The sequence below is a fragment of the Camelina sativa genome, chromosome 10 (assembly GCF_030686135.1).
Source record: "Camelina sativa cultivar CO46 ecotype springtype chromosome 10, ASM3068613v1".
Classification (NCBI taxonomy): Eukaryota; Viridiplantae; Streptophyta; class Magnoliopsida; order Brassicales; family Brassicaceae; genus Camelina; species Camelina sativa.
In genome coordinates, this window is record NC_141889.1 from 21,192,761 (window position 1) to 21,213,967 (window position 21,207).

The 21,207-nt window shown below is 37.7% G+C and overlaps 2 protein-coding genes and 3 pseudogenes across 2 annotated transcripts; 4 read left to right on the forward strand and 1 right to left on the reverse strand.

Moving 5' to 3' along the window:
* On the forward strand, positions 1-4,403 carry LOC147936320 (uncharacterized). The gene is made up of 6 exons (XM_087468683.1): positions 1-1,348; positions 1,398-2,198; positions 2,286-2,410; positions 2,522-2,584; positions 2,657-3,253; positions 4,335-4,403. Exons 1-6 carry the CDS (start codon positions 1-3, stop codon positions 4,401-4,403), a joined length of 3,003 nt encoding a protein of 1,000 aa, XP_087324809.1.
* On the forward strand, positions 3,549-8,721 carry LOC104719333 (auxin response factor 8). Its single transcript, XM_010437243.3, has 14 exons — positions 3,549-4,535; positions 4,630-4,739; positions 4,902-5,000; positions 5,104-5,160; positions 5,248-5,403; positions 5,491-5,575; positions 5,849-5,939; positions 6,028-6,192; positions 6,268-6,390; positions 6,506-6,581; positions 6,717-6,864; positions 7,033-8,033; positions 8,109-8,299; positions 8,387-8,721. Exons 1-14 carry the CDS (start codon positions 4,493-4,495, stop codon positions 8,502-8,504), a joined length of 2,463 nt encoding a protein of 820 aa, XP_010435545.2. The 5' UTR covers positions 3,549-4,492; the 3' UTR covers positions 8,505-8,721.
* Positions 8,722-9,156: 435 nt separating this feature from the next.
* LOC109126878 (putative disease resistance RPP8-like protein 2 pseudogene) lies at positions 9,157-11,320 on the forward strand (annotated as a pseudogene).
* Positions 11,321-14,936: 3,616 nt separating this feature from the next.
* LOC104720507 (putative glucan endo-1,3-beta-glucosidase BG4) lies at positions 14,937-16,878 on the forward strand (annotated as a pseudogene).
* A 1,792-nt stretch (positions 16,879-18,670) lies between these two features.
* Positions 18,671-19,960, reverse strand: LOC104720508 (protein ANTAGONIST OF LIKE HETEROCHROMATIN PROTEIN 1-like; annotated as a pseudogene).
* Between the last annotated feature and the right edge of the window lie 1,247 nt (positions 19,961-21,207).

Consider the following 21,207-nt stretch of genomic DNA (forward strand, 5'->3'; position numbering starts at 1 on the left):
ATGTTAGGTTCTGATCATCGCCCTATCTTAGCCTCATGTGCAAGATACGAAGGTCGGCGCTTCCGTCAATTTCGTTTTGATAAGCGTTGGATGGGGAAAGAGGGGTTTTCTGGGGCCGTAGAATCGGGATGGAATCGTACCAAAAACTTTAGGACACCGATGTTTGTGGAGAAGATCAAAAATTGTAGGAATTCTATTTCATGGTGGAGAAAGCATAATGTTCCTAATAGTAAAACTCTTATATCTTCACTAAAGATGACTTTAGAGGAAGCTAAAAGAGATGACTCTATTTCGCAAGCGGAAATTCACATTATTGAGAAGAAGTTAAAAGATGCATATTATGATGAGGAATTATATTGGCAACAGAAAAGTCGTAAATTTTGGTTGCGGGTTGGAGATAAGAATACTAGTTTTTTTCATGCTTCTACTAAACAGAGGAGGGTTAGGAATAAGATTGTAGGGCTGTTTGATTCAGAGGATGTTTGGGATGAATCGAGTGCGGGTATGGAGAGGATTGCGTCAGACTATTTCAATAGTCTTTTTGCACAATCGGATGTGTTTGGTATTTCAGAGATGGTACAAGCGGTCAATCCTTTTGTTACAGAGAGTATGAATGGGGAGCTAACTAAGGATATCTCAGAGATGGAAGTTCGTAAGGCCTTATTTGCTATGCACCCAGAGAAGACTCCAGGACCGGATGGAATGACCGCACTTTTCTTTCAGAGGTTCTGGCCTCATCTTAAAGGAGATCTAGTTTCCCTGGTTAGGGATTTCTTTCGGACTGGGAAGTTTGATCCCCGAATTAATGAAACTAATTTTTGTCTGATTCAAAAGGTTGAAGTGCCTAAAAGGATGGCAGAATTCAGGCCTATTAGTTTGTGTAATGTGAGTTATAAGATCATATCGAAGATTCTTTGTTTCCGGTTAAAAAAGATTCTGCCCTCGATTATTTCTGAAACACAATCGGCCTTTGTTTCTGGTCGGTTAATCACAGATAATATTTTGGTGGCACAAGAGATGTTTCATGGTTTACAGACCAATATGATGTGCAGTTCGGAATTTTTGGCTTCCAAAACGGATATGAGTAAGGCTTATGACCGAGTTGAATGGGATTTTTTGAAGGCAGTCCTCATAAGGCTAGGTTTTGATTCCATATGGATCACTTGGATAATGTGGTGTGTGAGTTTGGTATCCTACCAAGTGTTGATTAATGGTCAACCCCGTGGCTCCATATCGCCAAAACGGGGTCTGCGACAGGGGGATCCTTTATCCCTTTATCTGTTTATTCTTTGTACTGAGGTGTTAATAGCGAATATCAAAAAGGCTGAGAGGGAGGAAAAGATCTCGGGTATTTAGATTGCTCCAGATTCCCCCTATTTCTCACTTGCTGTTTGCAGATGATAGTCTGTTCTTTTGTAAAGCGGATGAAGAACAATGTTCAATGGTTATGGATATTATAGGCAACTATGGTAAAGCATCCGGCCAGGAGGTAAATTTAGAAAAATCCTCTATTATGTTTGGTAAAAAAGTGTCTTTAGAGGTCAAGGACAGGGTAAAATCTGTCATGGGAATCTCGAAGGAAGGGGGTATGGGTTCCTATTTGGGAATTCCAGAGAATCTCGGCAGATCGAGAGTTCAAGTCTTCGGTTACGTTCGAGATAGGTTGAATGATCGGGTGAATGGTTGGACACCAAAATTTTTATCTAAGGGTGGGAAGGAAGTTCTATTAAAGTCGGTGGCTTTGGCCCTTCCCACGCATGTTATGTCTTGCTTCAAGCTCCCTCAAGGGTTAACAACCAAATTGACGAGTGCAATTTCAAATTTCTGGTGGAGTTTTGATGGGAAAGATCGGGGGCTTCACTGGGTGGCTTGGGATAAAATGTGTAAAGATAAAGCTGAAGGAGGTTTGGGTTTTCGGGATTTGGAGACTTTTAATGATGCTTTATTGGCTAAACAATATTGGCGTTTAATTCAGTTTCCGAATTCCTTATTTGATCAAGTTTTTAGAGGACGATATTTCAGGAATAAACACCCGTTGATGGCAAAAAAAACTTACTCTCCCTCTTTTGGGTGGAGAAGTATTTACTCAACTAAAAGTTTAGTGGAAAAAGGTGCCCGTTGGACAATTTGGTCAGGGTTCAACATTTCAGTTTGGCGTGATCCCTGGTTCCCTGGTCAACATCCTCGACCTGAAAATGGTAGGAGATGGCTTCTACACCCAAATCTAGTGGTAAACCATTTGATTAATCAACGGACTAAATAATGGCATTTACCTATCCTTCAAGAATATATGGATCCGGAGGATATTCAAGTTATTCTGACTTTGCCTATTAGCAAATCTCTTAGACCAGATCGTTTGGTGTGGCATTATATACAATCTGGTCGATACTCGGTTAAGTCAGGTTATAAGGTAGCTTAAGCTATGAAGACTGAAATTGATTATGGTCCCAACTTATATGACTTGAAGGCAAAGGCTTGGGATCTTCAGGTACCGCCTAAAATCAAACACTTTTTCTAGCAGATCGCATTGGGCTCTCTTCCGGTGATGGTGCGATTAGCCTCTCGGGGAGTTAATTGTGATACGGTATGTAAACGATGTGACTTAGAGGAAGAGTCTATTAATCATACTTTATTTGAGTGTTTTCATTCCCGCCAGATTTGGGAGAGGATTTTTGATGGCTCAGACACAAACAAGCTCCTATCTGGTTCGATTTATTCAAATTTGGATTTCATATATGGCAAAAGTTTAATCCCTATGGCTTTAGGCGTTACTCATAGTTCGATACCGTGGCTGGTCTGGTTCTTATGGAAGGATAGGAATAAAAAAGTTTTCCAAGGGATACAATCAGAGCCAATAGATATCATTAATCAGGCTTTACGTGAACAATTGTGGTGGGAGGAAGCCCAATTAGCTCCAAGGATTGATTCTGTTATGACGGATTCCTCGCATGATCTGGAGTTGATAATTCATTGTCAAGTTGATGGTTCGTGGAAAGCTACAAAAACACATTCAGGTTTAGGATGGTGGTGTGGTGATGGTGAGAATCAGACTTTGGTTATGGGCGCCAGATGTCAACGTCGGAGTGCATCCCCTCTCTATTCAGAGCTAGAAGCATTGTTATGGGCGATAGAGTGTATCATTTCCAGAGGGATTGATTGCCGGAGGTTCGAGACGGATTCTGCAGAGTTACTTTCGATGGTGCAAGCTCCGAAGGAGTGGCCGACTTTCTCAACACTTCTTGATGAGTTACAGGTGCTTAGTATCTCCTTGTCTTCTTTTATTCTTTCCAAAATCCCAAGGACAATTAATGAGAAGACTGATTGCTTAGCTCGTTTTTCTAGATTATTATTATCAAATACAATTTTTGTAAACACTTTTTCTGCTGTTTAGGTAACCAATAGAGAAATTTCATTTTAATTAAAGTTAAGTTGAAAAAAAAAAAAAAATTCAAAACAAATTATGGGAGTTTTTGGTGTTTCTTTCATGAATGAATACAGAAAATAAATAAATATATTTAAATAAACAACGCTAACATTTATGACAACTCTATTATCTCACTCACTCTCTCTCTCTTCATATACTATATAATTCATTGTCCTTTTCATCGAATCCAAGACCCCCAAAAAAAATTAATTTGAAAACAATTATTATTTTTTCAACGGTCGAGATCTCAAGAGTCAAATCCAACGGTTAAAAAGAAGTGACTCTGGTACTGACACCACCTCTCATAATTCTCGTTAGTAGGACCTCTCTCTCACGCTCTCTCTCACTCTCTCTCTTCGTCTTCATCTTTCTTCTTCTCTCCACTCTGTGTCGAATCCGGGTCTTATCCGAGTCGAATACGGGTCGGGTCTCTTATAAGAAGAGGCAAAACCACTTACTCTCTTTCATTTCACCCCCACGCACTCTCTCTCTCTCTCTCTCTCTGACACATATCTTTTTCTCTCTCTTCTGTTTTGAAAGCCAAAGTGTCTCTCTTGGACAGTGATGGAACTGCTTCAAGAGATTTAATTTCTCTCTTTCTTTTTTTTTTTACCACACGAGAGGAGAAACCAAGTTCAAGAAAGATTTGTTCTTTTATTTCTTTAAACAAAGATCTCAAAGAAGAAAGGGGTTTGCTTAGTCTTAACTTGGAAAGTTTACAGCTTTCTTTTGTGAGTGATGTTGCTGCTGCTCAATGCGTAGTTTATTAAGAGTTTTGAGAGTTTGTTCATGGTTTGATGATGAAAAGGTCTGAAGAAATGGGGTTTCTTGTGGTTAAGGGTTTGATTCAAGGCTTTCTCTGAGCTTTTTTATTTATGGTGAGTGGATTTTTGGGGGTTTTTGAGAAAAGGAGATGGAGAAAGACGAGTTTGTGCTTCCGGAGCTAAAGAGCTATAGCTACTGTAGTAGCTGGAAGTGAAGATTAGATTTTTTTATTTTAATAGATTGTACGGAAAATTAGGGTTTTCGAAAGTTTGTGACTTTGGTTTTCTGAAAGTTGAATTAGACATGAAGCTGTCGTCATCTGGATTGGGTCAACAGGGTCATGAAGGTGTTTTGTTTCTTCTCTTTAGTCTCTGATTTCAATTCTTTTTTTTTGTTACTGTCCAGGACAAGTTTTTCTTAGTTTGTGTGTTTTGTAACAGGAGAGAAATGTCTGAATTCTGAGCTGTGGCATGCTTGTGCTGGACCATTGGTCTCTCTTCCATCATCTGGTAGTCGTGTTGTTTACTTTCCACAGGGTCACAGTGAACAGGTTCCTTCTTCTTCTTCTTCTTCATACTTCTTTTGGTTTAAAGATTGGTGTTTTTTTGTGTGAAAGTGTTGTTTGAAGGGAGTGAGTATGGAAGCTTTATTTTTTTATTTTTCACTTGTTTTATATTTGGGCATTTCCATTTAAATTGAAGTGTACTTGTAGGTAGCTGCTACAACTAATAAGGAAGTTGATGGTCACATACCCAATTACCCAAGCCTACCACCACAATTGATATGCCAGCTCCATAATGTTACAATGCATGTGCGTAGTTAGTTCCCTGTCCTTTTCCAAACTTCAATTTACTTTTAAAGTAGTTTTTGGGATGATATGCTTTGTGAGTATGGGTTTCGTTTCTACTTTTCAGGCAGATGTGGAGACGGATGAAGTTTATGCTCAAATGACACTTCAGCCATTGACACCGGTACATACATTATACATAACGAGTTTTTAGTTCACTCTAGTTTGTGAATAGCTGATTTATAAACTTTTTAAATTGGTGTTGTTATAGGAGGAGCAGAAGGAAACATTTGTACCAATTGAGTTAGGGATCCCGAGCAAGCAACCTAGCAACTATTTCTGCAAGACACTCACAGCTAGTGATACCAGTACTCATGGAGGGTTCTCTGTTCCTAGACGTGCTGCTGAGAAAGTTTTTCCCCCACTGGTATAATACTTTTTCTTTAACTTACTTGCTAAAAGTTGTTACTTGCTATATGTATTCCTCTGATATCTTGTCTCTTCAATGTTTCAGGATTACACGCTGCAGCCACCAGCTCAAGAACTGATTGCAAGGGACCTCCATGATGTTGAATGGAAGTTTAGGCATATCTTTCGGGGTAGGTTTAACCTTTCCTTGGTGTGAGTTGATGATCCCTTTAATAGCATATATTTGTTCTATCTGGTTGTTACTACTTCGATGACTGTAATCGCCAGTGTAAAAATAATTTGGCTGTTAAGCATGTCCTGCAGCCGCATTCTGCTGTTATTTTAACTACTATTGTTTGGTTAAGTCGAAGTAACTATGGATGCTCTGTGTTCTTGATTTGAATCCTTCTTCGTGTTTCGTTTGTAATAGCAATTACTTACATGGTTTCGGTGTGATTATGCAGGACAGCCCAAACGACATCTCCTAACTACTGGGTGGAGTGTCTTTGTCAGTGCTAAGCGACTAGTAGCTGGGGATTCTGTCATTTTCATCAGGTTTATTTCTTTTGTTGTACGTTTACTTATATTTGTAACCATATTATGTTGCATTGCACATATTGCTAACCCTATTACTTGTTTCCAGGAATGAAAAGAATCAACTCTTTTTGGGAATTCGGCGAGCCACTCGGCCCCAGACTATTGTACCATCATCTGTTTTATCTAGTGATAGCATGCATATTGGACTCCTTGCTGCTGCTGCACATGCTTCTGCAACTAATAGCTGTTTTACTGTTTTCTTTCATCCAAGGTTAATACACCTCTTCAACCTGCATCCTCTTCTTCTCTTGATAATATATTCTACTAATATTATCTTCATGTTCAGGGCTAGCCCATCTGAGTTTGTGATACAACTTTCCAAGTACATTAAAGCCGTTTTCCACACGCGTATTTCAGTTGGAATGCGCTTTCGCATGCTCTTCGAGACAGAAGAGTCTAGCGTCCGCAGGTGATGATGCCACGTATCTTGAAATGCAAATGTTGAAACTGACAAAAGTTTATATCATAATGTTACACATATTACTTTAACATGTTTTCTGACAGTGGCATGGGGAACTTTCCAGGTACATGGGTACTATAACTGGTATCAGTGATCTGGATACTGTCCGTTGGCCAAACTCTCATTGGCGATCTGTGAAGGTAACATTTTTAAGCTTGTGACTTCGTAAAGATTCCATGAAACACCACAGGATTCTGATGATCTAGTGTTATGTTGTAATTATATATTTCACTGGAACTCTATTAACATTGAAGATTTGGGAATTATTGGTGTAGGTTGGTTGGGATGAATCGACTGCAGGGGAGAGACAGCCAAGGGTTTCGTTATGGGAGATTGAGCCTCTTACTACCTTTCCCATGTATCCATCTCTGTTTCCACTCAGGCTAAAACGTCCTTGGCATGCTGGCACATCATCATTGCCTGGTATCTACCATCTTGGCTCTTCTCCTAACTGTTATGTACTAGTGTAGCAAGTTTGGAAGTCTCTTACACTCAGATATCCAATTTTTTGTTATTTTAACTTAGTTGCTAGTTCGGATAAAGTGTAGTTACTCTTCATAGCTATTAACGTTGACCATTGTGATGTTACAGATGGAAGGGGAGAATTAGGGAGTGGTCTAACATGGCTAAGAGGAGGAGGTGGAGAACAGCAAGGTTTGCTTCCTCTAAATTATCCGTCTGTTGGTTTGTTTCCATGGATGCAACAAAGGCTGGATCTCACTCAAATGGGGACTGATAATAATCAGCAATACCAAGCAATGTTAGCTGCTGGATTGCAGAACATCGGCGGTGGAGATCCTCTAAGACAGCAGTTTGTCCAGCTGCAAGAGCCTCATCACCAGTATCTTCAACAATCAGCTTCCCACAATTCTGATTTGATGCTTCAGCAGCAGCAGCAACAAGCATCACGCCATCCAATGCATGGTCAACCCCAGATTATGAGTGAGAATATTCCGCAGCAGAGTATGCGAGAAGAAGTTAGTAACCACCCAACTGGACAGCAGCTACAGCAAGCAGACCAAAATGCGTATCTTAATGCTTTCAAAATGCAAAATGGTCATCTTCAGCAGTGGCAGCACTCGGAAATGCCTTCACCCTCGTTCATGAAGTCAGATTTTACCGACTCAAGCAACAAATTTGCAACATCTCCTACTCCGATGCAACAGAACTCTGCTTCTCCTGCTTCTGGTGATGGCAGCAATCTTTTGAATTTCTCAATAACCGGTCAGTCTGTACTGCCTGAACAGTTAGCAACAGAGGGTTGGTCTCCAAAAGCATCCAACACTTTTTCTGAACCGTTGTCACTTCCACAATCCTATCCTGGGAAAAGTCTTGCTCTAGAACCTGGGAACCCCAACCTAAACCCTCAGAATCCCTCTCTTTTTGGTGTTGATCCCGACTCTGGACTCTTTCTCCCCAGTACAGTTCCCCGCTTTGGTTCCTCATCAGGAGATGCTGAAGCTTCCCCTATGTCACTAACAGATTCAGGGTTTCAGAATTCGTTATATGGCTGCATGCAAGACACAACTCATGAGTTGTTGCATGGAGCTGGACAGATTAATCCGCCTACCCAAACCAAGAACTTTGTAAAGGTGGTTCTCTGTGACTTATCTGTGACTCTGCTGTCTCTAAGAAATACTGATTTGCTTACAAATCCCAAATTGCAGGTTTATAAAAGTGGTTCGGTTGGGCGTTCACTAGACATCTCCCGATTCAGCAGCTACCACGAGCTGCGAGAAGAGTTAGGGAAGATGTTTGCTATCGAAGGGTTGTTGGAAGACCCCCTTAGATCAGGCTGGCAGCTTGTATTCGTTGACAAGGAAAATGATATTCTTCTCCTTGGCGATGACCCGTGGGAGTAAGTAAAAAATACTCTTTTTCTTCTATTTGTTTACATTGATTTAGATTTGGGATTAGATCTTGAAAAAGCTTGTGTGGTATGCAGGTCATTTGTGAATAACGTTTGGTACATAAAGATACTTTCGCCGGAAGATGTGCAGCAAATGGGAGATCAAGGCGAAGGCAGTGGCGGGTCATTCCCGCAAAACCCCACCCATCTCTAGAAAGCTGCTTCGGTGTTGGTCCCATCCTGCTACAATGCGGGGGAGCCTTTGTTTTCACTTCCACTGATCTTTATATGCCATGTTCGCATCTCTCTCGTTTTGACGTTTTTAGAAAGAAACATAATCATATTTGTGAGTATGGGTCCTGAAACTTTAGGGCGTACTTTAGCTTTGTATTAGACAGACACTCTGGTCATAAACATAAGAACTTTTATTAGCTGTCTCAGGAGGTAACTCAGCTTTTCTAGTATTATTATTCTGTTTTGTACGTTCCACTATCACTTCTCGTGAGACATTCAGTTGAAGTGTAGTGATTAAATTCTGATTTAGTCAAAGCAAGAAAACATAAGTTAGGAAACAAACCAACCAAATCTTTAAAACACAAACTAGGGGTATACACAAGTGGGCTTGTCAGTGTTATCTAGAGGGTTCGAGTAAAGAACAATCATTGATCGCAAATGTTACAAATGTGAGACATTCATTCTTGATGCCATAAACGGATTGACATTGAACAAAAAAGGCAAGAAGAATGTCTGAAAAGAAGGAGATTCAACCAAAAAGGGGATTCATTTTACAAATTGCATTGATGCTTTCTCAAACATAATGGAAACCAAAAACTGGATCTAGTAATATCATATTCATATCTTCAAAGATGAAGGTTCAGAAAAACAAGCTACAACTCCAACTGTACCTGAAAGATCTCTTAAACTAACCACATATCTTGTAATGAATGCAAACAAGAGGATCTTGATTAAGGAATGACATAGATTAAGTACCAAGAATTCATCTTCACCCTTTGTTTTTGATACAGAGGGTACTTAAACGTGCGCACACAAATCAGATTTGTCAACTTTGAGCAAAACATCATTCATGGGCTCATGGCATCTCTCAATCTCTTATCATCTTTAGCATCATAGAAGCATTTACGTCTTTTCGAGTCATTACATAGAAGCATTTGTGAGTTTTACCCAAATCGAGCCAGAGTTGTGAGCCCTGGTTTCGTGATTGTGGGTTGATGCCAACAGGCATGCTCATGAACGAAGCTTTAGTTTAGTTGTTGATTGCTCGAGTAATTACGCGATACACTTAGCCATGAGACAGTATATACGGGGTCGAATCCACAAGTAGCATATGGTACACTAAAGATTTGCGAGACTTGTAAATAGCTAAAGCGGACGAATGTTTGTTTGTATGGTTTTCAAGTTTGTAAACAAAATGCAAGAAATAAAACGATTAAACTTATGGGATTAAAACATTGCGGCTGACATCTTAATTTGAAGGTATTATGTTGTGATGTTGTGCAGAATTCAAGGTTGATGAAGAAATGGAAGCCATTGGTAAGAAAATGGTCACATATTGTGGAGGACTACGGTTAGCTGTTAGAGTGCTGGGAGCTAGAAAACATACAGTTCCCGAGTGGAAAAGAGTATACCTCAGATCGTTGGAGGATCTAGCTTAAATAACAACAATCTCAATTTGGTTTACCGGGTACTGTCACTGAGCTATGAGGATTTGCCAATGCATTTAAAGCATTGCTTCCTTTACCTAGCCCAATGCCATGACGATTAAGAGATGGATGTGGAGAAATTGTTTAATTACTGGGCTGCAGAAGGAATATTAACACACTATGGTCAACCATCCGAGATAGTGGAGAAGACTACCTAGAGGAGCTAGTGAGGAGAAATATGGTTATTGCTGAAATAAGCTATTTGACTACGAAAATAAGTTATTGTCAAATGTGTGACATGATGATAGAAGTATGTCTATCTAAAGCCAAAGAAGAGAATTTCCTACAAATCATTAAAGTCCCTATATCCACCACAACCACCAATTCCTAGTCTCCTTACAGATCTGGCAGACTCGCGGTACATGGTGGTAATGCATTTCATATGCTGAGAAATAAAAGCAATAATAAAGTCAGATCTCTTTTACTTTTTGGCATAAGCTGGGAAGACTTTTGGAAACGGTAAACTCCAGGCTTCTAGGGTTTACCATTGCTTAGAGTGTTGGATCTTTCTTACGTTGAGTTTGAAGGAGGGAGGCTACCTTCCAACATTGGAGAGCTCATCCACTTGAGATTCTTGAGCTTAGTCTACGCTAAGGTATCTCATCTACCTTCTTCTCTGCGGAATCTAAAGCTTCTGCTATATTTGAACTTACATGTTGTTGGGAAGTCAGTTCATGTGCCAAATGTTTTGAAAGACATGCACGAATTGAGATTCCTTTACTTACCTAGTTCATTGCATGAAAATACAAATTTGGAATTGGGTAATATAGTGAACTTGGAGAGATTGTGGTGTTTCTCAACGAAACACATTAGTGTGAGGGATCTCCTCTAAATGACTAAGCTCTGGGATCTCTATCTATGTTTCACTGGCGGGTGTGCTTCTGGAACTCTGTGGTCATCTCTCCGTGAATTGAGGGACCTTGAGTTTCTTATTTTAGATGATTCGCAAGAAACTCGTGTGGATTATCAATGGGGAAAAATCGTTCTGGACTTTATTCAACTAAAGGATTTGATGTTGGCGATGCATATGCCAAGGTTTCCTGATATATATCGACTGCCTCCCAACCTTGCACACATGTGACTAACTGCTTGCAGCTTGGAGGAGGATCCAATGTCGATTGTAGAGAAGTTGCATCATTTGAAATTTGTTGTATTTAAAAATGGTGCTTTTGTTGGGAGGAGAATTGTGTGCTCAAAACGCGGATTTCCTAAATTATGTGCTATAACTATTGATGATTGCAAAAAGTTAAAAGAGCTTTCGTATGGGTTTAGATACATAACTTCCTTCAAGGAACTGACAATTTCTTGAATGAAGGAGTGGACGGAGAATTTGGTACCAGGTGGAGAAGATTACTACAAAGGACAATACATTCCTAGTGTTGAATTTATTAACTCTGACGAAGATGAGGAGAATAAACCTGAGGCATGCAAAAAAGTTCGGTATTGTGTTTAGTTTACTTGTTGTTGCTGGTTTTGCATCCTACTTGGATTACTTATTCAAGAATAACGTTAGTGTGAATAAATGTCACGTGGACAGACTCAAGTACTCAACTAAATTATACATTGTTCTAACTTTCATTTTTTTAAGTTTTAAAGCGAGGTTATTCAGAATCATTGCCTACTATCGATTGCGAGTGATTTTATAAGGTGTTGATGTGTAATTTGTCGTATTTTATCTACTAAAAGATACAATATGTATCCGTTGCATGTCTCTTTTTCTTTAAACCTTAGTTGTATGATTTGAAACAATATTTTGCTTGAACCATCTTTTCTTTCATAGCTCCTTATTGTCTATGACTTGGAAGCCATATATAGCCATAGTCTTATTACCTCGCGTCCGGACATAAGTTTAGCGGGGTTTATTTTAACTTCACCTTTCTTAATTAAACAAACAAGTTCGCTTACTGCCCTCGATCATGCGGTGATTTGTAGCATTGGTAAACAAGTTTTTATAGCCTCTCTAACGTAACAAATCGACCTTCGGATATAAGTGTGCCTATGGACCAAGAGTAGACATGGACCTATTAAGACAATTGGGCTCATAGGCTGAAAATGGACATGAGGGCCACAAATACACGTGGGCAAATGAACTGAAAGTGAATATGGGCCAACAAAAAGATGGCGGTCGGGCGTTACATTCTCAAACATTAATACTTCTTCAAATTTTGTAATAATTGTTTGTGTTTCACTCTAAAATTTACTTGTTTAATTTTTTAATAACTATTCACCAATCATATAGTATTTTATTAGAAATCTTTTTTTCATAAATATAGGTTTTTGGTGCTTTTATATTTTTTACGTTTATATTATTACATTTATTTTATGGTAAGTTTTTTGTTTAATCGTTGTCGTACCAGCTTGTCCATCATTCATAAATCTTCTGCAAACATACCAATTTTTTTTGGACCAACTAAACAAACATACGCATTTTCAAGAAGTTAACTCGGTCATTGAAAATGTTTAAAATCATAATTGTCTGGTTACGACAACTCCTGCAATCGTAACCGCGTATTCCGGCCGATTCTCACAACTGCACCGTTGCGTTTAAACCAGTTAAACCTTTAATAACATTTTGATTCTTTTTAATCATTATATTACAGCTGAACAAATACTGATTTATTAGTGATCAATCAAATATAATGTGTACTAAAAGAAATGTTTTGATTGGATATTAATTTTAATGATATATCATGATGGGAAAAGTCGAGAAAGCTGATGTGTCAAAGCTCATTTTGTTTTTGTTGTATTGATTCACTAATATAGTCCAGAAAGCGACTATTTTCTGACTATATTGCATACCAAAATAAGTAGTCACTAAAAATCGCTAATTTAGCGACTAAAATGTAACAGATGGTAAAGGTCGCTAATAAGTCGCATATCAATGCGATTTAAGAAAATTAAAATTTTTAAAAATTTAACCTCTAACCCAACCAAACTCCAAAACTTAAATCATTAATTTTAAATTTTTAATCTTAGAAATTAATTCATAAACCATAAAACCAAAACATAGCCATTACTTTATATACATAAAACCAAGCTTTAACACATATAAGAAAATCTTTCCCAAATCTTAAATCTTAACCCTAAACCCTATATCCTGAACTTTTAACCAAACTCCAAAACTCAAAATCTCTAAATCTTGAACTTTGAATTCTTGATCATAGAAATTAGTTCATAAACCATAAACCATTTACATATTTACTTTAGAAAAAAAGGTATTTTTTTAAAACCTACTTACTTTTGTAAATTGAAATCTTGAAACCAGCAATTCAATTATATATATATATATATATATATATATATTAAGAACTAAATTTCTAGTTCCAAATTTATAAAACTGAAATCCCAAACCCTGTTATAAAATAATATATCTAATTTGTATAAATGTTGTATAAATACATAAATACAATATAATACAATCATAGTCGGAAATTAGTCACTAACTTTGGTGACTATGTTATGCCTAATGTTCGTAGTCGTACACTTAGTCGACAATTAGTCGTAAATATTTATGAATTTGTTACGACTATTTTTACGACTGTTTAGATTAGTCGTAACGTAGTCGCTATTTGTTGATTATTTTTACGACTACTAATTTTAACGACTAACAAATTACTACTATAATATGTAGTCATTATTTAGTCGTTAAGCCTAATTTAGCGACTATTAGACGACTAATAGTGCATTTGCTGTTTGGCTGTTTTTTTTGTAATGTCATCCAAACCAATAGTAACTAATTAAGTGTACTTTGAAAGTTAAAAACATCATCTTATTTAAAAAAAAAAATACTTTTACAGCATCAAATTAAAAGGGAAAAAAAAACATCATCTTATGTAAATGTTTGTGTTGAATAAATGAGAAAGCTATACGTATAGAAAGAATATAGAGTTTCAATTGGATGATCATGCTTCTCCCTTATATGTGTTTTTTTTTGTCTGTGTGATAAATTCCCCTAATATGCTTCGTTTAGTTTTAGAAACTTCGAATCTTTGTCAAATATGAATACGTATATCCCAATTACAGCGTTTTAGCCACACACAATATATCAACACATATATTCGATAAAGTTTTCGCCACACACAAAAATATCAACACATATTTGTATTCTTCCCGTTTGAAAGATCAACTCTCTATTATTGATAACTATACATACATACTTAGATAACTTTGAAATTTCAAACATGAATGAATTTCTCAGAGCCACAATATATATTTTATATAAATGTAATTTTAACTTTTAATATCTTGTTTTGGTACAAAAATTTAATACAAAATTTTAATACGATCTCTTTCAACATTTATGATCCAGCCCGGAGTAGCACGCTTCTCTCAACCCAAAGTTAGCAAAGTTAACAATACCTTGAGTGTTAACAAAGTCAAAAAGATGTATAGCACTAAATTGAACACTTACAACACTAACATAACTTACATAAGTCGATCTACATTGATTTCATTTGCAAAGCCTTCGAGGTATTATATAGACTTATAAAATGACTCACTAATCAATGGTACACCTAGTCATCATATTATATAAACTTCGATATATATATATATATATATATATATATAACTTGTACCAATGATTATTCATATTGGATCGATAAGTTTACGAAAACTCTTATACTAGGGATGAAGTAGATTTACACACGGGTGACATCACAATAGTATCAGACTAGTGACATCATAATAGTATCAAACTAGTGACATCATAATACTATCGAATCCTTTTAAGTTGCCATTCAAGCAAAGAGCCAATAAGCTGGTAGCCTTTCATTTTGTCACTTAGATTTCGTTCATAATATTCATAAATATAATATCAGAATTTTATATTTTATTTTTCAGCCTGGCCGTGATAAGATAAGCGTAAAAGTAAGACTGTAAACATATCTCAGGTATGATCATATATATATATATACCACACATGCAACTTATACTTTGCAGCATAACAAAAGAAAAAGAAAGAAAAAAAAAGTTTGGTTCATTCTTCTTCTTCTTCAGAGAAGTACAATCTCTATAAAATATATTTTTCAGACCAAAATATCATCATGCTAAATTCACCTGCGAAGCTGTTCTCGCTCTTCCTCTTGTGCATTGTGCTGTTTGTCAAATACAACAATAGTGGCTTCGTGACCGCAGCAAATAGCATTGGCATGAACTACGGCCTCCTCGGAAATAACTTCCCGCTTCCGTCCACTGTTATCAACCTTTTCAAGTCCATAAAAGTTACTAAAATCCGAATCTTCAACCCAAACACTGAGGTCCTCAACGCCTTACGCGGCCGCCGCGAATTTCAAGTCATGGTTGGCGTTAGGGACGAGGAATTGGCTCATCTTAAGATCAGCGAAGAAAATGTAAGGGAATGGTTCAAGAACAACATCTAGCCTTATTTAGCCGACGTCAACATTGCGTTCATTACTGTCGGTAATGAAGTCATCCCTGGAAAATATGGTTCTTATGTGCTTCCAGTCATGCAGTCTCTCACCAACCTCGTCAAGTCGAGGAACCTTACAATCTCGATAAGCACCGTGGTGGCTAGCGATGTTAAGAAGGGCTTAAAGTTACAGGGTTGGCCCGGCTCGTTTAAATATCTTGGACCCGTAACCCTGTATTTTTGTTATTAATATTTCGAGCTCGTCTAGGGCCGAGTTGTGCAAAAGTTCGAGCTGGCCCTGTTTTATTCTTCTTCGATCTTCTATTTGAAAACGACGACGTTTTAGTCTAGGTTTTTTTTTAGGCAATTTTTTTTCTTCCTCCCAACTCCCAAGCACCATTGACGGACCTCTCAAAATCAATTCACTCACACGATCTTCGTAGAAATCAATTCGCTCTAATTGAGGTGATGGAGGAACTAGGGATTGAAAGATGAACGAATCCAAAGAAGAGATTGGGGAACGAATAAGGAATTTTCTTGAGATCTAAGGGCTTATTAGATTCAACTTCAAGAAGTCCAAAACAGAGAAGATAATCGCATAGCAGAGACACAGTCCAAGGCTCTGGCTTCGATTCCACGACCACTACAAAGTTTATCACTCAACTCGTCAATAATTAAATAACACGCTTAGGAAGAGAAAACAAAATAATAATTGCAGGGTCAGGGCTGGACCGAGTTTAGGCTCGTTAGTGTTAGTTTTGTAGGGTCCAAATTCAAAATTGGTTTTTGGAGGGCCGAGCTTGTACACGGCCGGGCCGGGCTGGGTTTATAAACCCTTTTTAACATCCCTAGTGGTGGCCATGACAAACCTCGCTCAATCATACCCACCTTCTAACGGAACGTTCACTTCCTTAGGACGTGAACAACTTGTTCCCGTTCTGCAACTATTGTCCCAAACAAGGACGCCCATACTTGTGAACATTTATCCTTATTTTGCTTACGCGGATGATCCAAAAAGCATCCGTCTCGACTATGCCACCTTCAACGCTAGGACTGTCGTGGTCCAAGATAGACAACTGGGATATTCGAACTTGTTTGATGCCATTTTTGACGCATTTGTGTGGGCGATGGAGAAGGAAGGAGTGAAAGGTTTACCCATGGTGGTGTCCGAGACTGGATGGCCATCCGCCGGGAATGGAAGTTTAACCACACCGGATATCGCGGGTACCTACAACAGAAATTTTGTGCAGCATATAAGAAGTGGTAAAGGGACGCCTAAGAGGCCCAACAATGGTATGGACGGATATATATTTACAACGTTCAACGAAAATAAGAAACCGGCCGGAGTAGAACAAAATTTTGGGTTGTACAATCCTAGCGATATGAAGCCCATCTACAAGCTATTTTAAAGTGTGAAAGTTTCTTAAACTTTCGGATTCACTACTAGTAATGCCTAGTTGTTTGTGAATTAAAGTGAGCTTACGAAGTGATACACATGTTATAAGCAACTGAAGTCTATGAGATGATGAGATCTCGTAGAGTAACTTAGTTGACTTTGTAACACATCTATCTGTGTTGTATTTTAAAACCAGTCTTTCAGCTGGTTTAATAAATAAACGTACTCTGTATTTTCATCTATATATCTAGCAGAAGACTTTGCCATATGCATTACATCGGTCCTATATTTGCATTTTGTATAAGATTGTGAAAGTGTATGTGTTGACTGAGTTTTATAAGCTGTTTGAAACATGTCATGGGATTGCTACTAAACCAGGATGTCATACAACTAATGTGGTATTGAGATAACAAGATAGAATCATCACAAATGTCTCATAGATGGTGTGAAGACAATGAGCAAAACTAACAAAGTTGTTGAGGCACTACTTGACACAGTTGTGGTAAGAACATATGTGAAATTCCAAAGTAGTACAGGAGGTAGTACTTGAAGTTATACAGAAAGCCGAACTGTGTGACTACGTTAAAGAGTTGAAATACAGAAGTTTGGAGACAACTTCGACAAGCCAAGAGGATCAAATACAACGGGATGTATCAAACGTCTGAAGCAGTTCTTGTACTAGTCCGACATTAATACAGGAAGTAGTACAAGAAGCTGAGTTGAAGAGTTTGAGTACAAAAGCTTGGGGTCGACTTGGACAAGCCAAGTGGCGGCTGCTAAGCTGGATGAACATCTTGAATGGAAGATTCAAGATGGGATCATGGAGAGAAACTTTCCTATTTGTTGTATAATAGGAAATTCCTATTTGTTGTATAATAGGAAAATTGTCAATCCTAGGGGTTATGCAATTGTTAATCTCCCAATTCCTATTTGTTGTATAATAGGAAAGCTGTCAATCCTAGGGGTTGGGCAATTGATATAAGAGGGTGCTTCATGAAGACTTGCGCGCTTCAAGATATTCTCAAGAGATACACACAAGATGTGTGGTGTCGCCCCATCAATAAGATAGAGAGATCTTTTGATGGTTTATTCATCTAGAAAAGAATGATTCGATATAATAGCAATTGTAAATACAATCTTGTTCTAGTGGATTTGTTCTGGACTAGGTCCTGGGGATGTAGGAAAAACCGAACCCCGTTAACAAAGCTTGTGTGTCTTATTTACTTTATGCACAATCTCGAAGTCGATTATACACGTACTTAAGCATATAGAATTAGCCACAAATATGCGTTTTCAGATTGCATGTACCCAAAATAATAATATTTTATATTATACAAACCAGCGTCCCAAATTAATTCTAAAATTCAAGAGTTTATGTTAGTAGAAAAGACTGATCATCATCAAACTTGTGATACTACTTCTTTTTAGGCTTTGGTCTCCTTATCAATTCTTTTTAAACACTAATGAAATTCTGATTTAGTCAAAGCAAGAAAACCTAATTTAGGAAAATAAACCAACCAAATCTTTAGAGCATCATTACTCCAGCAACCCACTCAAGTTACTCAAGGATTAATTAATCATAAAATTAATACTAAAATAATTAAAGTAACCCACTTAAAACTTAACCAAAATCATCCCTCCACTAGAGTACCCCAATGAAGGTTGCTCATCATTTAAATATATTTTTTTATTATTTGTTAATTAATTATCAAATTTTACTAATCTATCATAAATAAAAAAAATTATTTATATTATTTAAATTACATTAAACAGAAAACAATAAAATGTTACAGAACTCGGAATATTAAACATATTTTACAAAATTCGGAATATTAAACATAAGATACAAAATTAAAAATATTAAACATATTTTACAAAATTTGGATTAAGATTTATTGTTGGGTTGCACCAAATTTTTGCCAGATATGCTCAATCAAGTCTTTTTTCAAAAGATCATGAATTTGTGTATCTTGAACGTCATTTCGATTGCCCATCATGTTATTTAGATTTGTTGCCATATCTGTAGAAAACGATAAATCGACATGAGAAGTTCCGCTTCCTTCTCCGTGGTGGAACTTTGATGGATAGTAGAAATTGTAGTTATGTCGTTCGTCTTCGACTATCATGTTATGCAATATGATACATGTTCTCATTATTTTCCCTATTTTTCTTTTATCCCAAAAAACTGTGGGATTCTTCATGATTGCAAATCGAGCTTGCAAGACTCTAAATGCACGCTCTACATCTTTCCGGCATGCTTCTTGATATTGAGCAAAGAGGTTTGCTTTTCAGCCACGTGGAAGTGTAATGGATTGGATGAAAGTTGCCCAATTGGGATAGATACCGTCAGTGAGGTAGTACGCCATATTGTATTGCCGTCCATTGACAACATATGTAACTCTCGGAGCTCGGCCCTCTAGGATATCATCAAACACCGGTGAGCGGTCCAAAACATTGATATCATTTAACGTACCTGGTGATCCGAAAAATTCGTGCCAAATCCATAAATCTTGGGATGCCACAGCCTCGAGTATGATTGTCGGTTTTCCAGATCCACGTGAATATTGTCCTTTCCATGCAGTTGGACAATTCTTCCACTCCCAATGCATACAATCGATGTTCCCTACCATTCTGGGGAAACCGCGATGTTCTCCAATATTCAGTAATCGTTGGAGGTCTTCCGCTGTAGGTCTTCTCAGATACTCGTCTCCAAAAAGATTTATAATTCCCTCTACAAATTTTTCAAGGAATTTGTGGGCGATTGTTTCAGCCAATCGTAAATATTCATCTACCGCATATGCCGAACATCCGTATGCCATCATCCGGATAGCTGCTATGCATTTTTGAAGTGTAGAAAGAGCGAGCCTTCCAGTAGCATCTCGTCTTTGTTTGAAGTATGGGACTCCATTCTCAATAGTATCAACAATACGAATGAACAATGATTTGTTCTTTCTAAAGCGACGGCGGAACATAGCGTGGTTGTATGTCGGATTATCACTAAAATAATCATTCCACAACTGGTTGTGGCCTTCTTCGCGGTCTCTATTGATGTACACTCTATGGAATATTGGAGCTGCTGGTACTTCCGGGTGAGTGTAGTGGTATTGAATCTCCTCCACTATACTATCAACCTCCTCCTCCACCATTTCATCAACTTCTTGATCAGAACTCCAATTAGACATTTTTTGACACTTTGAGATTGTTGTGTGTCTTATGGGAAGTTTTGTTTATAAACTAATGAAATTGTTTTTGAAGTAAAGGTAGAAGTAAACTTGTTTTTGTTTTGGTTTTGGAATCGGTAGTGTTTTGGTACTGTTTTTTTTTGCTTTTGAATATTAAAGAAGAAGCAATGAAGAGAAGAGAAATGAAAGAAGAAACAACCGGAGAATGGAGAACAATGAAGTAGAAGTTATCTTCAATATATAGACCTAGAGTTAGTTAGACACAAAACCAAACAAAAACAAAACCCATTCACGGGTTGAGATACAAGCATTCGCCCAAATCAACACCCATTCACGGGTTGAAAAGTCTTACAAACCTTACAAAAGGTGGACTAAACACCACAACACAGATCCGAAAGAGAAGCAACATTCACGGGATTCTACTACTAAAAGACATACTAAAAGACACTAACAGACAAGAACATTCACGGATTGCCTATTTTAGAGATTGCACTCGCTACTTGTTTCCCTTCACGTGACATCGAAGTATCTTCATGTCTCCGCAAAAACCTGCAACAAAAGACAACAACAGTTAAACACAAAAGAGTTAAAGAGTTAAATATCACTTCACATCATATATCACACAACACAACATCAATAATTAAAACACAACAAGGATCAAGAACAAGAGAGTTAAAACACAACACAGCATATATCACACAACAAGGATCAAGAACAAGAGTTATCACACAACACATCATCAATAATTAAACACAAAAGAGTTAAAACAAGACAAGTGAAGATAATATAACCTAGATGTTTGCCAACATTTGATTAACCAGTTTGTCCCTAAGTATAACTTCAGTGGGTGTTAGTTCACCCTTGTTAATCAGGCTGTCTAGCAATCTCATCTTGGCGTGTCTCTCCTTAGCTGCTTGTTCTTGATCCTTCATTGCTATGATCCGATCTAAATTTCCCACCAAACCATCTTCAACATCAATACTCACTGAGGTCGGTTTCTTCCCTTTTTTTCTTAGCAGCTTTAACCCCCGGAGGCCTCATTTCAGCTCCATCATTGGCTGGACTCGACGAGTATGTTCCGTCTGATTGTAGCTTCGTCCTCTTGTAACTACATTCCTCCATGATCCATTTCTGATCATGCTTCAGTTCCCTCCAGCAATGCTCTAGAATAAATGGTTTTTTAATGTCGTTCATGTAAATCTCATGCGCCAATTTGATCACATCGTCTTCTGATTCCCCACTCTTCT